The sequence below is a fragment of the Sinocyclocheilus anshuiensis genome, unplaced genomic scaffold (assembly GCF_001515605.1).
Source record: "Sinocyclocheilus anshuiensis isolate Anshui unplaced genomic scaffold, SAMN03320099.WGS_v1.1 scaffold1240, whole genome shotgun sequence".
NCBI lineage: Eukaryota > Metazoa > Chordata > Actinopteri > Cypriniformes > Cyprinidae > Sinocyclocheilus > Sinocyclocheilus anshuiensis.
This window is the reverse complement of record NW_015542555.1, coordinates 1,465,350-1,481,837: the sequence shown is the minus strand read 5'-3', so window position 1 is coordinate 1,481,837 and position 16,488 is coordinate 1,465,350. Positions and strand designations below refer to the sequence as shown.

General features: G+C 37.4%; 1 protein-coding gene across 1 annotated transcript in view; it reads left to right on the top strand.

Moving 5' to 3' along the window:
* Positions 1-16,488, top strand: part of LOC107694365 (atrial natriuretic peptide receptor 1-like) — a 107,827-nt gene that overhangs the window by 21,560 nt on the left and 69,779 nt on the right. Inside the window, exons 3-4 of the mRNA XM_016494057.1 lie at positions 10,920-11,107; positions 15,136-15,249. Of these exons, the coding sequence (XP_016349543.1) occupies positions 10,920-11,107; positions 15,136-15,249 (302 nt within the window). The remainder of the gene's footprint in view (positions 1-10,919; positions 11,108-15,135; positions 15,250-16,488) is intronic.

Below are 16,488 nucleotides of genomic sequence, written 5' to 3'. Positions count from 1 at the left end.
CGAGCCTGACGGTTCGAAGGAGCCATCGAGACGGGCTGGGTAGCTCTAGCCAGGCTCCCAGACACCGCGTAAGTGGCATCAATGGACTTACAGACGTACCCGCAGTGGGGCAGCGCGGAAGAACGCAGGGTTCCGGCCCGGGCGTCTCTGTGCCGGTCCGAGGCGGGGTCTGGGTGTGTATAATGTCTTACTCTCATATGACCACAAATGAAGGAGTATAGTAACACCGTGTCTACACTGGATGCGACAGTTGCCGCGCCGCTCGCATCCGGTGTAGAAACGGTGTAGGCCTAAGTTGTTTCCACTTTTAAAAGGAATAAAAAAAAAACAAGTGATCGTGACGGCGCCTCACTCGCGCAGTTAAGCATTACTAACTATAGTAATTACTATAGTCAGCCAAACATTGAAAATTAGGCTATTTTAGTTCCCCTCACTCCACAACAAATCCTTTCAATTAACAGTATTTAGAAAAGAACAAGAATTAAAAATATAAAAGCTATAGCAATATAAATGACAAGCCAAAACGAATTAATTTTGGTTAAAACTAAACTGAAACCAACGTTGGGTCTCTCATTCCACACAGAATCAAATGTTTCCGTATTCGCGATGTATTTGAATGGCAAATTATTATGTATTATGTACTTCAGTCCAGTTCCAATATCCACGTAAAACAAAATGTTTTACATCACAGCGGTACAGTGATAACACTTAATAACGGCTTAACAGATTTTACTACATATTTTTTACTTCATTTTTAGTTTTTTTCCATATGTTTGACTGACTGTATTTTATTATGATAATGAACAGGCTGCATTGTCAAGGTAGCAATGCTTAACTGTGCGCGCGTGCGGCGCCGGCGCAATCACTTGAATTTTTTTCCTTCTAACAGTGGAAGAAACTAGCCTACTCCTTTTAGTCCTAAAGATAATCGGAATTGTAAAAGGGTTGCCTTTATTTGTGTACATCCACAATAAAAACAAATCTTTGTGCTTTTGTAAAATAAGCCTAAAGAAAAATAGGATGCCGCTTTCTGCTGTTTGTTTCCTTTCACGCAGCACAAAAATGAACCGAAACTCTGCATACTAGGCTACTTGTTTTTCTTACATTTTCTTAATTTATATTTTAAGTAAAAATATGTTTCTCGTATAGGCCTATTTATTAGTTATATATATATATATATATATATACTGTATATATATAGCCTAGCTTTATTATGTTTTAATGATTTATGATGTTATGTTTTATCGGTTAACGGTTAACAATCGGTTAACGAGCATCAGTTGCCGGTTACCAAAATGAACATCCCTAAAAGGAACACTTTGAAAATACATCAGATCTCAATTGGGGAAAATATCATGCTGGATATCTATACTGATATGGACAGGGTAATGTGTTAGGAACGAAAGGATGCCCCATCGTTTGATGGAAATGAAAATGATCAACCTGCAGAGGGTTGAATTCAAAGTGAAAAAATGATGCAGTAGGCTAGTCCATTTTGCTGAAATTTCATTGCAGCAACTCAAAATGGTACTCAGTAGTTTGTATGGCCCCCACATGTTTGTATGCATGCCTGACAACGTCGGGGTATGCTCCTAATGAGACGATGGATGGTGTCCTGGGGTATTTCCTCCCAGATCTGGACCAGGGCATCACTGAGCTCCTGGACACTCTGAGGTGCAACCTGGCACTGTCGGATGGACCGAAACATAATGTCCCAGAGGTGTTCTATTGGATTCAGGTCAGGCGAGCGTGGGGGCCATTCAATGGTATCAATTCCTTCATCCTCCAAGAACTGCCTGCATACTCTCACCACATGAGGCCAGGCATTGTCGTGTACCAGGAGGAACCCAGGACCCACTGCACCAGTGTAGGGTCTGACAATGGGTCCAAGGATTTCATCCCGATACCTAATGGCAGTCAGGGTGCCATTGGCTAGCCCGTAGAGGTCTGCGCGTCCCTCCATGGATATGCCTCCCTAGACCGTCACTGACCCACCATCAAACCGGTCATGCTGAACAATGTTACAGGCAGCATAACATTCTCCATGTCTTCTCCAGACCCTTTCACGTCTGTCACATGTGTTCAGGGTGAACCTGCTCTCATCTGTGAAAAGCACAGGGTGCCAGTGTTGCACCTGCCAATTCTGGTGTTCAATGGCAAATGCCAATCGAGCTCCACGGTGCCGGGCAGTGAGCACAGGACCCACTAGAGGACGTCAGGCCCTCAGGCCAACCTCATGAAGTCTGTTTCTGATTGTTTGGTCAGAGACATTTACACTAGTGGCCTGCTGGAGGTCATTTTGTAGGGCTCTGGCAGTGCTCATCCGGTTCCTCCTTGCAAAAAGGAGCAGATACCGCTCCTGCTGATGGGTTAAGGACCTTCTACGGCCCTGTCCAGCTCTCCTAGAGTAACTGCCTGTCTCCTGGAATCTCCTCCATGCTCTTGAGACTGAGGCTCTTGAGGTTTGGATCGATATCCCAGGAGTTTAATTGACTTGCTGCTATACTCTGATTAAAAAGTGTCCCTTTAAATTTTTTGAGCTGTGTATATGTGATCTAGGAAAACCCAACACATGGTGAAATGTTTACCTTTTTAGGTTTTGATACTATATGAAAGCTGGGTTCAAGCCCTTTCCAGAACTGTTTTTATTTTGCGTTCTTGCGTTCATAGTTTGAACGCAACAAAAGTTATGGCTATCTGAATTTGGCTGATAGCTATGATTCTCAGGAATGGAATTTTGAGAAAAACGGGTTTAAAGTGAGACAGGTTTCACTTTCACTTGACGGGTATAACGATAGCTGTCTGTCAGGAGCGCTATACTGCATCATTACGCAAACAGACTAACATTACCCTGAAGAGGACAGTTTTACGTTGTTTATCATTGGCATAGTCGCTGAACTTTTGATCACCCCTTGTATGTTTAGATAGCACGAATAGTGTACCTTGTAGTTTACATTTAGAAAAGCGAGCGCAGCGCAACTGTTCGCGCACCTGTGCATATAACAGACTGTCATCGGACTCCTCCTCTTTAGTAACTTCATCATCCGATCCTTCATCTCTGGATGTGAAATAGTCCATTATATCATCGTTTAGGGCACTGACATCGCCAAGATTGAGCAAATTGAGACGAGCAAGATCGTTTAATTGAGCAGCTACTTCAGACTGCGCTGTCTCACGATATAAAAAAAAAATTAAAATAAAATAAAATTTGCATCCCGTAGTTTACACAGGACTGGCAGGAAATGTGCATTGATACACCTTTATTATATATGTTAACGTGGTTTATTTTGATAGGCTAACTGCTTTTGTGTTGTTAAGAGAACGCACCTCCGCAGCGCGTTCTTAACATAAGAGAAAGACACAGTCTTTTTTGCTTGCTGCAATAAATTGCTATTTTTCTGCACTAAACAAGTGAATTTTGCCAAGATATTTTTTAGAGATGATAGACAAGATGTTATAGAATAATAATTTAATGAAAACCTAATTTTGACATTTTCATTGTTCATTGTTCATTTTAGTGATTTTGTGTTTTGTCATTGTCATTTCCGTTTTAAATTTAGTTATTTTAGTAAATAGTGTGAAACTAAGTAATAATGTAACATGTTGCCCTTGCAACTGTCCAAAATAAAATAGTTTAATATTTTAGTTTATTTCAGTTAACATTCATTTTACTTCAACTAATGAACATGCTTTTTATAGTTTTAGTTAACTATAATAACCCTGATTGGAACAGAAATTGTATGAATGTTGAAGTCAGTGCTTGGCAAAGCATGTGTATTCTCATGGGTGGGCATTGCAGGTATGTTGGAGCACAGACTGGTAAAGCCCCTCTATAATAAGGAGCCTTTTAAAACGACCATGACAATACTCCCCCAAACATTCATCTGTCAACACTGACTTAAAAATACAAGATTTGATTAGCAGAGTTGGCATATAAAGACTTGTTTATGGCCTGGGAACATAATTATTGTGGGGCAGGAGAGCGCTTGGTCTGAAATATTGCGTTTGGATTCATATCTTTGTCTGAGTTTTTTGTTCTCTGTAAGGTTTTTTGATGCAGTTTCTCACAGGGGCCATATACATGGCAGATCTGTCAGATTTACAGACCCGATTCAATCATTTTACCTTTGGCTGGTCGAATGAGGTATATTCAGTTTGATTGTATCTGACTTCAGGAGAATAAACATGCAAAAAAAGCTGTTTATGTGAAGTGAACCAATCTGACGAGAGAGCAGCGACAGCGTGGAATGAAAAAAAGAAGAACTCAATGCAAAACAATGAGAGGTAATTTTTCTGTCAGTCATGTCGTAAACTGTTCCCAGCCCTGTCTTCTTGCATTAAATATGACTATGAAGGAAAAACAGAGCTATATCAAATAGTTCTCAGCAGATTCGGGAGGTCTGCTGTGCCAAAATCGTTTAAGGGTACAAAGAGATCCTATTAGATCATTTTATGGAAAGGGAGATTACATGATTGCCAGCACTGGCTAAATTGCTTTTTATCGGAATAGCATACAACTAGCATATTTATTTACACTGCCATTCAAAAGATTGGGGTCGGTAGGATTTTTAAAATGTTTATAAGTCTCTTTTGCTCACCAAGGCTGCATTAATTGGATCAAAAATACAGTAAAAACAGTAATGTGAATTTTTTTTTTTTTTTACAATTTAAATTAACTGTTTTCTATTTTAATAGGCCTATATTTTAAATTGCAATTTATTCCTGTGATGCCAAGCTGAATTTTCAGCATCAGTCTTCAATGTCACATGATTCTTCAGAAATCATTCTAATATGCTGATTTTGCTGCTCAAGAAACATCTCTTATTATTATCAATGTTGAAAACAGTTGTGCTGCATCATATTGTATTGGAAAGTATGGCACAATTCTTTTTTACAGGATTCTTTGATGAATAGAAAGTCCAAAAGAACAGCATTAGATCAAATGCAAATGCAATGCATTCTTGCTGAATAAAAGTATTAATTTCTTTAAAAAAACAATCATATTGACTTTTGAACAGCAAAGTATGCATGAAATACCCAGAAGACCTACTGCTGTACGTTTGCCACATTACTTCAGCAAATATGGGCAAGTCAGATTTGTACTGGCAAAACAAAAAAAAAGAATTTTGCAGCCCAATTGGTTTAAAAATAATACTGTATGTGCCTTTTTGAAATATTTATCATTGGGTACTCTTATTAGAAAATACACTGTAGAATGCAATAGGTAGTGATCCATTTCATTTTAAATACTGACTGAGCCTGAGTCAACAATTAAACTGGATTTTCACCAGGGCATTGCCATTAGGGAAATTACATCAGAATAGCTTCCAGCCCTGAATGCATTTGACTGGGCTGTGATTCTGATTGCCTGTTGATTAGTGGAATGAGGAGTGGAGATTTCTCTTAATTAATTTGTCACCCGGTGATTATGATCACATAATCACAAGATGACACAAAGTGTTAGAACTAAAGATAATGTTTACCACTAACAAGCCATTCCCTGAAAATCCAGCCTTGTCATCTATAACATACAGTACAGTTGCAAGTACATCAGACCATTGTCAACATGAACAAAAGGAATGAAAGGAAGACTATTTTGATAATATATTATGTTTTTATGTCTTGTTGACAAATTATGCAAATACTTTTAAAGGAATAGTTTAAAATGAAAAATGAAAATCTACTCACCCTCAGGCCATTCAAGATGTAAATGAGTTTGTTTCTTCATCAGAACAGATTTGGAGAAATGTAGCATTACATCACTTCCTCACCAATGGATCCTCTGCAGTGAATGGGTGCCGTCAGAATGAGAGTCCAAACAGCTGATAAATACATTACAATAAAGTAATCCACACCACTCCAGTTCATCAATTAACATCATGTGAAGTGAAAAGCTGTGTTTGTAAGAAATGAATCCGTCATTAAGATGTTTTAACTTTAAACCGTCACTTCTGACTAAAATATGAGTTCATAATAACGCTTCCTCCAGTGAAAAAGTCCATTTTCTATTGTTCTTTCACATAAAAATCCACCAATATATTTGTTAATAACTGTATTGAACTGTTTTCACTCATAAACGGTGCTTGGTCTGTGCATATTTCTCTCCTGATTCAGACAAGATGATTTTTTCACTTGAAAAAGCAATATTATGGATAGTGGACTGGTTTGAAGTTAAAGGCATCTTAATTATGGATTTGCTTTTCAATTCAATTCAAGATGTTAATTGATGGACTGGAGTGGTGTGGATTATTGTGGTGTTTGGACTCTCATTCTCACGGCACCCATTCACTGCAGAGAATATATTGGTGAGCAAGTGATGTAAAGCTAAATTTCTCCAAATCTTTTCTGATGAAAAAACAAACTCATCTTGGAAAATTCGGCAAATTTTAATTTGTGGGTGAACTATACCATAAATATTTCAATCCATGACCCGCGCCAAAAACAGACCAATCTCTACTACATGTTCTGGGGAAAAAAAAAATAAAATCATGTGGTGAGTGAGTCATGTTGTTGGGAAAGAAACAAGTCTGTTCAATATAAAAGGAAAGAAAGATACACGTAAAGGTGAAGGAGACATGTAGTGGCACAGTGCATAATTGAATTCTTTTCCAAGAAATGAGTGTATTAAACCTTGGAAAAGAGTCACTGTTTCCAAGAATTAGAACAAGATGGCCAATGTTAAAATCATCAACGCAAACTACCTCGTAGATTTATAGAAAAGACTCCACTCTTCAGCTATACTCATAGTGCATGAGAGGGGATGTAGAGCTCTCATGTAGGATCTTCTGTTCCATTCTTCCTTCAGTTCCATATGTGTGGAGAAGACCAGACTGTTATTGGGCCCGTTATAGAGGATAATGACTTATGGGTGCTTCCCAGTGCATCATAAATGAAGAGCTGTGTGTGGTGCTGTTTGGTAACCTTTTCATCCGAAATAACGAGAGCTCTCACATCTGTCACTGTTATTTAAGCCCCACCTGCTGTGAATCTCTCACTGCAGCACTGATGCTGCACACCTGATAGACACAAGTGCTTTCTGTTATTGTTGTGGCATGTGATTAGGTTTTATGACATCTGTGAGTTTGGACATAAATCAGTCTGGTTCACTCGAGTATCACAGTATTTTTCCGAGCGCCATAGCAACAGACACGGCACTTTATCTTCTGTCACGGGGAGTTGCTCCATGATCAATTATTTATAAAATTACTGCATGATAGCAGAGGATTTCAAAGACTTCAACAGGTGATAGGAAGTCTAGATAGATAGAACAGACTATCTACCATTCTGTCTGGTTGTCATTTTATCTGTCTATCTGTCTGTGTCGTTCTATCTATCTATCCATCTATCTATCTGTCTGTCTGTTCGTCGTTCTATCTATCTGTCTGCCTTCATTTTATCTATCTTTCTGTATGTCTGTCGTTCTATCTGTCTGTCACTCTGTATGTCTGTAGTTCTGTCTGTCTGTCATGCTATCATTCTATTTATCGCTATGTATGTCTCATTCTATCTATCATTCAGTCTGTCTGACTGTTGTTCTATCAATCGTTCTGTCTGTCTGTCTGGCGTATATCGCTCTGATGTCTGTCATTCTTTCTCTCTGTGTCTGTCGTTCTGTCATTCTGTGTGTCTGTGGCATTCTATCTATCATTCTGTCTGTCTGTCTAATTGTCATTTTATCAATCATTCTGTCTGTCATTTATCTATTGCTCTGTATGTCTGTCTGTCTGTTGTTCTATCTATCGCTATGTATTAGGGATGCATGCTATTAGATTTAGATTAGATTAGATTCTGATAACGTTCCAATAATATTGTGCATCCCTACTATGTATGTCTGTCTGTCATTCTACCTTTCGTTCTGCTTGTCGTTTTGTTATGCTGTGTATGTCTTTTTGTGTCTGTCTGTCATTCTCTGTCTGTCGTTCTATCGTTCTGTCTGTGTCTATCATTCTGTCTATTATTCTGTCATTCTATCTATCGCTGTCTGTCTGTCATTCTATTTTTCATTCAGCCTGTCATTCTATCTATTGTTATGCTATGTCTGTCTGTTTGTGTCTTTCTGTCATTCTAGTCTGTTGCTCTGTCTGTCTGTCTGTCTGTTGTTCTATCATTCTGTTTATCGCTATGTATGTCTGTGTATGTCTCATTCTATCTGTCATTCAGTCTGTCTGTCGTTCTATCACTCTGATGTCTGTCATTCTCTCTTTCTGTGTCTGTCGTTCTGTCTTTCTGTGTCTGTCTGTCTGTCTGTCTGTCTATCTATCTATCTATCTATCTATCTGTCATTCTATCTATCTACCTGTCTGTTGCTCTGTCTGTAGTTCTATCTGTCTGTTGTTCTATCATTCTGTTTATCGCTATGTATGTCTGTGTGTATGTCTCATTCTATCTGTCATTCAGTCTATCTGTCGTTCTATCTATCACTCTGATGTTTGTCATTCTCTCTGTCTCTGTCTGTCTGATTGTCATTCTATCAATCATTCTGTCTGTCATTCATTTATTGCTCTGTATGTCTTCTGGGTCTGTCTGTAATTCTATCTAATTCTATAATTCTGTCTGTCTGTTGTTCTGTCTATTGCTATGTATGTCTATGTCTATCTATCTATCTATCTATCTGTCTATCTATCTATCTATCTATCTATCGATTGCTCTATCATTTGTCTGTCGATCATTCTATCTATCATTCTGTCCTGTCTTTCTGTCTATCAGACAGTCTTTCTATCTGTTTGTATAGACAGATAGACAGACAGACAGACATGGGATGCACATTATCCAGCGCAGTAATATTCTATTCTGAACATGTGTGCCTTCTATATGTTTTTTTAAAGGTACTGTTGTAATTAACACCTCACCTCTCTTCCTCATCAAGCTCATCATTAGGAGCGGGGCTGTGTGTAATTGCTGTGGCGATCTGACCCCTCTTTGGCATTTAGGAGCATGAAGCACATGATTCCCTGACTGCACTGCTTCATATGCCTGACATATGCTGCGCTTCAGTGACTGTTACAGACTCAAATGTTACCTGCCATCCAATGCCTTCTGCACTGCAATAACCTCAAATCCTTCTCTGGAAGGGTTCATTAAAAGCAGTGAAAATTAAATGTTAACTTGAATTTTAAAATACTTTTATCTCAGAATAAGATGTAGAGACAACTATAAAGACAGCTATAACGAACGTGAATTCCAATGATGTCATTCCGCTGTGTTGTTATCATTATGGTTGTCATGTGGACAACTCTATTCTTATAGAATCTGAATGATAATCATGTATAGTTATCGCTATAATTATCATCCTTGGTGTGAACGGCCTTAAGTCTCTGTGGCACTACTAAAACTCTGCTTTTGTTTGTCCGAGTATCGCAAACAAAATTGTCTCAACCAGTGGTGTGAGTTTGGGGCAGGAATTTGTTTGTGCGACCAATGGCAGATGGGAGTGTTTGAGAAACCTGAAAACAATTATTGCACGTCTGTTTAGTGACGCCAATGCGGCAGAAACACGTCAGCTTTAAAAGAATAATGTGTCTTGTTGCCGTCTTTTTGTTGGTCACTTGCAAAAAATCCTCACTTCTTACCTTCAGAAAGACCTGCAGATTATTAACTAGCAAAATAATAATAATAAACATAACTTTGATGCTGTAAACCTTGGAACATGTAGTGCTTGGTATCATTTTTGTGACAGATGTTCATTTTATAACATGATTTACCCAAGTACATGTTCTTGAAACAACATCTTTTGTTGATCCTGAAACTATTTTGACTCAGTCATAGCCCAAACCCTTCTGCTCGCAAGTCCTAGGAAGCGTCTACTTAGCAGTTTAGAAGTTTAGAAAAAATGAATGTGCTGGGCAATTTCAAGTCTTTTTTGTTTTTCACTTACTGGCAAAGAACAAGCTTTTTAGTGGTAGTGCAACATAATGAAGAGCAAATTGCATACATTAGGGACTTCTCTTAGTAAAACAAGAACAAAATGAATCTTTGTGTAAATTGTAAATTCAAAAAATCATGAAAATGTGTTTTTAAAATGACATGTGGTGCATTAAAATGTACACTTGCTCCCAACCATGTGGAAATAATGTGTAAACAGTGCATTCTGTATCCTTTTAGACACTGCATCTTAACATCACTATAAAATAATATATAATAATAAAATTGATTTGTTTAGTCAAATGTGAATATGAATTTCATTGATAAACAAGAAGATGATCTAATAAATTATTAATAGTATAGATTACTATTATTCTGAGCTAGTATTTGTATGCGAGTTTAACACTTTAGTAAAATAATTTTAGATAAATATGGCCAAATAATCTGTTTATGCAGTATAGTGGAGACAGAACTAATAATGGAGTTCAGAAGATCCCAAGGCATTCCTGTACATGTATGAGTGGAAATCATTAATATGCACGTTTACCTATCAAATCTGAGATTATATCATTTTTCCTGCAGCCATTGCCTAAATTAGTACATTTTTTAAAAATGTTTCATAAAAATGTATTTTCCTCAGCAACAAAATGCATGCAAACTAATTTTAGCATTTGTAACCAAATTAAAATAATTTTAAAATAACTCAATTTGTAGGTAATTGGTAAATCAATTACCAATTACCTACAAATTAAGATCAGAAAATCCCACGTTGTACAGCTTTGGAGACACAATATCCTCTTGTGCTATACTTCCATTTCGGCTCTTGGAGTGAGTTTCAGATCGTCAACTGTTAATAACCTTCAGCCTAATTGCAAATTAAAGTGTCAGACTTTCAGGTGCTTCTGCATTTGCAGTACAAACCAAAGCTCATTTGCCACACAAGCACATTCCATTGTAGGAATAAGTGGGACTGAATTCTCATTAAGTCTGAACATTTTTTTCCCCTCAATGAGTATCCTTGAGGCAGATAATTGAGTTTCCCTATCTTGTGTTTGCAGTGGTGTATGTCTGCTGCAAGTGGGACACGTTTCGCAAGCTGATGGTGGAGTTCTTGAGGTTGGGTTTTCCTCAGGAGGAGTACGCCTTCTTCTTCATCGATCTATTTGGATATAGCCTGCAGAGCCACCCTGCCAAACCATGGGCACGTGGAGATGCTGATGACAATGTGGCCAAGGAGGCATTTAAAGTGAGTTTGATGTACATGCACTGTAAAAAAAAAAAAAATCTAATTTATGTTTAGAAAATTATTTTGCTGTAAAAGATACAGCAGCAACATTTTAGGTTTTATGGATTTAACTTTAAAAAAATTAAAATTCTATATTTTTTTTCACTGATTTAATGTTCATTAGTGATGTCTGGTTCACAAATGAATCGTTCATCTTAACTGCTTTGGTGAACCACTTCACCAAATCGGACTGAACCATCTGAAACTGTCCAACATGTTGAGGACTATATGTTTTTGATGTCTTTTGCTGAAAAGCATAAAGTATAACAAAAAAGGTATTGGAAATATAGCAGTGATCCGATGGCAGTTTTATGTCAACAGTAGAAGTCTGATAATGATTCTCTGCTTAGTCGTGAGTCATGAGTTTCTCATGGTTTATGTAAAAAGGTGAGTTGATTAAGACTAGTTTATTCACTTTATATGCTTTAAACATGTGAAACATCAGCGTTTCACATCATTATTGGGTGCAGTAATAATATAATTACATACTGTATGCGTGACGACAGTGTGTGGTAGTGTTAATTTTGTTAACGAAAACTATGACGAAAAATGTTCGTTGACGTTCGTTTTTTCCCATGATTAAATTGAGACGATGACGAGATGACAATAAGGTCAATAAATGATAACTGTTACTATATTAACATGCAATATCGTTGATGATAAAAGACAAGACTAAAATGTATTTTAAAAATAAAAACTTTCTTCAAAAAAGAAGACAAAATATTGCAGACATGTTTCTGCTATGCGAGCATTCATGTATGCAGTTGCCAGATATCAAAAGTTCAAATCCCCAAATCAGGGCTTCTCTGTTAAAAGAATACTTTTTCTGCCCGGTGTTTTGCTTAATTTTTGCAATCTGGGAAATAACCAGATAGGTAGGTCTGTAGGTCGGTAGGATGGTAGGTAGGTAGATTCAGTGGCGAGCCATAACACTCCTGACACTCTCCACAGTTTTCTGAGGGAAATGCATAGGCATATTCACTGTGAAAACATATTTGTGCAGATCTTTGTTGATGTGATTAGCAGCCAGCTGCAGCTGTTTCCCCTTTTCAGATAGAATCAGACAGTGCTGCGTTTGGCTCAAAGTCGCAGAGAAATATGACTGGATATTGGAAATATGCGGAAATATGACAGCTCTGGAGGTGCTAGTGAAGGTTGTCGCATGGCTGCATGTCTTCATGTGGCTCACTGCCAAACGTCACCCCCTACTTTGCCTGAAAATGAACTTTCTAAATGTTTATTTAGGCTGGAACAAGACCATATCGCACATATTTCTGTTAGCTATCTGAATCCTTTTGAACATATTTTTGGAGCAGTTAATGTCACTGCAGGTAACTGATTGAAATGTGTGTGTGCTGCTTTAAAATGCTCATTTTAAAATGGAAAGATGATTACATAAAAGTCGTTACCTATAAAATTGAAGGTTTAATAGAATCTCACTGTCAATTTAGTCACAGGCGTTTCAGGAATGCATATATAAAATCATTTTTGATTTTCAGCTTGCTTATCCTTGCTTCATATCATACAGCTTGATAAAGAGAGGTGTTATTACTTTTATGTGCAACCAAACTAAAGAGTTTCACCTTGTGGAGGATAATATGGGCGGAAAATCCTTAAAAACTGATGACTTTAATCAGAATAGAGATGTGTTGTGACTGACAGGACTAGGTTTTTTTCACTCTAAGGAACTGCATTATAATGAGTTCTCACACAGACTCGCAGAGGGTCTATTAACATTCATTGGCATTAACTAACAGCTGTGGTGAGCTGACATTTACTTACCCACAGACAGGAATCATTCCATTAGGCTCACGATACAGCTAACAGTTGGTACAGCAAATGATTTCATCAACTGTTTGCATCAGAGTTGACTGTCCTGTGTTTAGACATTTATGTAATAAAAGCTGAAGACTGCAGTGCAAAGCAAACCTGCTCATCAAGCAGTTGGCCAAAGTCATGAGAAAGCTTCATTTTGTTAATTTTGTTTCTGTTAAGACTGACACTAGCTTTAAAGTCACCATGCAATCCAAATTCACAATTCTAATTTTTTATGGAATATTGCAATCTTTATTATATATGATTTATCCATGCACATCTCAACCATTTTTTTTTATTCATATGGTCTTGTAATCTTTAATCACAAACATTAACATCTGGGCAATAGCAACCTGTCGCTAACATGAAACCATAACCATCAGACAGACATCTATCTATTTAATAGAGTAAAAATTACATCTTTCTGAGCTCCACTGGAACTTACTTAAGTACGCAATGAGGTACACATACCACTGAATGGGAATCAGTTATTTAGACCACCAAAATAACAACAGACCAACAAACAAAAGAAGACTTTTAGTCACATTTTGGTCTTATTATTGTAACACTGATATATAACAAGGGACAATAACTGCCAATAATATGTGAGTAACATACAAAGATTCACGTTTGTTGTAAGTTGTAAATAAAACGAGAAAAAGAAAAGAAGAAAATACTTCTTCAGAATTTCACATTGCTAGTTTTACTAGCAATTTCTGAGAGAAAATTGTTTCAGGCAGGAAAATCTTTTTAAAAGCTCTTGCTGAAAATCATATTTACATCACTGTAACGTTTTGTAGTATTGCTTGCCTATTTTGTCCTTCTGTGCTATTGAAAATCTTTCAGACGCACTCTGTTATCATCAGCTTCAGCTCCCATATCCCTGTCCACTTCACATGAATCATAATCTGTTATACACAATCTTCAGAGGACTTCAGAGGACAGATACAAAGTGAAACACCATGGTGGCTTTTTCTGAGTTTAAAGATGTAAGAATGCATGCTTCCCAATTTTTAGACAATAGCCTTTTCACTCAGATTGTCGTAAGTTGGCAGTTTATGGCACAGATGCAAAAGAAATTGGCACAAAACAGTTGGAATTATTGTGAAATTGGACATCGATGGATGACATAAAAACATTTTCTCAGAGGAGGTGACCATGAAAGAGCGAGAACAAATGCTACAGGCTTTGTGGCGGGAGCTGTTGTTTGTTTCTGCCACCTTTTTTAATTTAAAAGCAGACATCCAAACAAGCCGAAAGAAAAAGCACTACTTAGGAAAGTGCTTTTTAATATACAATAACAATTTGAAATAATTGAATATTCTTTAGTGGTGTTTGCTGTCCTGTTTGTTGTCCTCTACCCTGGACAGAATTGGTTTTGTTAGACACTGAGACACACACACACACACACACACACACACACATCTGCATACACATACTGTTGTCTCTCATGGTGAAGGTTTCCTCTTGCTGGTACCATCTATCTTTAACCCTAGAAAGTCTACTGTATCATATGTGATATACACATTTCTGCAGTCTCTTAGGTCATCAGCCTGACCAAACTTTGCTGAAATGTTTCCTACAGAATCTACTCTATGCATTCTGTTGCCTGATACCTTTTAGTATAATCTAAAAATGTCCACCTTCCGGTTGTGGTTCATGTGTCTTTTTACTGTGAAATCTTTACTGATTTATATAATGATTTTGGCCATACAAATACCACTAAATTGCATATTTTGCTCAGTTTTGATCTCTGAATAGAACGTAGGTATCATTTTTTCTCCTTGAGTATGAGCTCCATATTCTCAATACATCATACTATATGAGCCATAAAAGCCTGATGTATCAAACATGATACTCAAGAAAAAACACACTTTTTTAATAAATGGTTCCATTAAAAAAGATATTTTTCTGACTACTATTCCATATGTCAGGCTTTACAGGTTTGAACAGCACAAAAGAACAGCAAATTATATACATAACGTCAATAAAGAGTATGCAAACTCCACCGCTTCATGTATCTGTCCTTGAGCTGATTTGTTGATTGGATTAGCTGAAATGTTCTGTTTGGCTGTGATTCATAGGTGTGTATCCTAACCAGTGTGAATGAATGAGCACTTTTTGTCTTGTACATTATACAACTCAAAATTTGCCTTTGTGTTGAATCCTCACAGAGCGTGAAGATCCTGACCTACAGAGAGCCTCAGAACCCCGAGTACAAGGACTTTGTGTCCAAACTGAAGACAGATGCCATGGACATGTTTAACTTCAGTGTGGAAGATTCTCTGGTAAGAGTTCATCAAACTGTCTTGTACTTGTACGTGTATACTTGTAAATAAAAGAAGTACACTTTAGTATAATTTTAAAAAGAGTACTTATTACAGAAATAAATGCAGTAAAGTCTTGCACTGATTGTAAACAGATTTTTGAGACCCATCTCTGGAGACCAAACCACTGGAATGAGATTTCTGTTCTGAAATTCATTCCTGATGAGTTTTTGAAACCACACGGTTCCCATGTTGAATGAATGTCAATCCAGTGCACACATAAGACCCCAGTGACTTTGAAGCTTAAACAATAATGAGAATGGTTTCTCTGGCTTCTCCAGGCGGAGTACATTTCACCTTGTCTTAATAGATTACAGCTGCACACTAACTCTGTTCACCTCTGGGATGTTTCTCATGAAGAATTACCCCAAGGTTTAGAATGAATTGTGCCTGCTGATAGCATTGTTTACTTGCATGCATTTTCTGTACTGTTTTAGCATCCAAATTCACTAAAGTAATTATGTAAATCAGATAAAGGCACAGACTTACAACATTAGTGTTGATTGCAATTTGCACAGGGCAATTGCTCCGCATACAAGCTGGTTTTGAGTGTTAGGTTTTAAAAGTTGCAGCAAACTCCAGACACTTGAATTGATTCTTTAAACGCCAAAGGTAGTGAGACTGATAACATGCATCAGCATGTGTGCGATCCACCGGTCCAAACTTAATAAGAATGAGTGGGAAAATATATGTCCAAACAAGCATCCCTGCTGGAGTGATGAAACAAACTGCAATGACCCACAGCTTTCACACCACAGACTGACAATATAAGTTGCAACTTCCAGTGCCAAGCACAAACAGTCAGAGCCGTGTACCAGCATGAGTCATGGAAAAAAATGTGGTTGAATCGAAAATTGTCCATTATGCATGTATGTCCAATGAGACATTGTCAAAAAAAGAACAAAGCAAACAGTTCTGAAACTGCAATGGTTACAGAACAAGCGTCATACATCCGGGCCAATAGGTGTCAGTATAGAGTCCAGAACCACTGGTACTATTGGAACGGATGAGATGCAGTTGCAAGCAAAAACTTACTGAATAAGCTGACCGTATATCCTCCTTTGACCTAACATGTCCTGGCCAGGATTTCTAAATTGCCTAAAATGTCAAGGTTTTGGCTTTGTTTTGCTATTGACACATTCTCTACAATCCTCATACATTATATATATATATATATATATATATATATATATGTGTGTG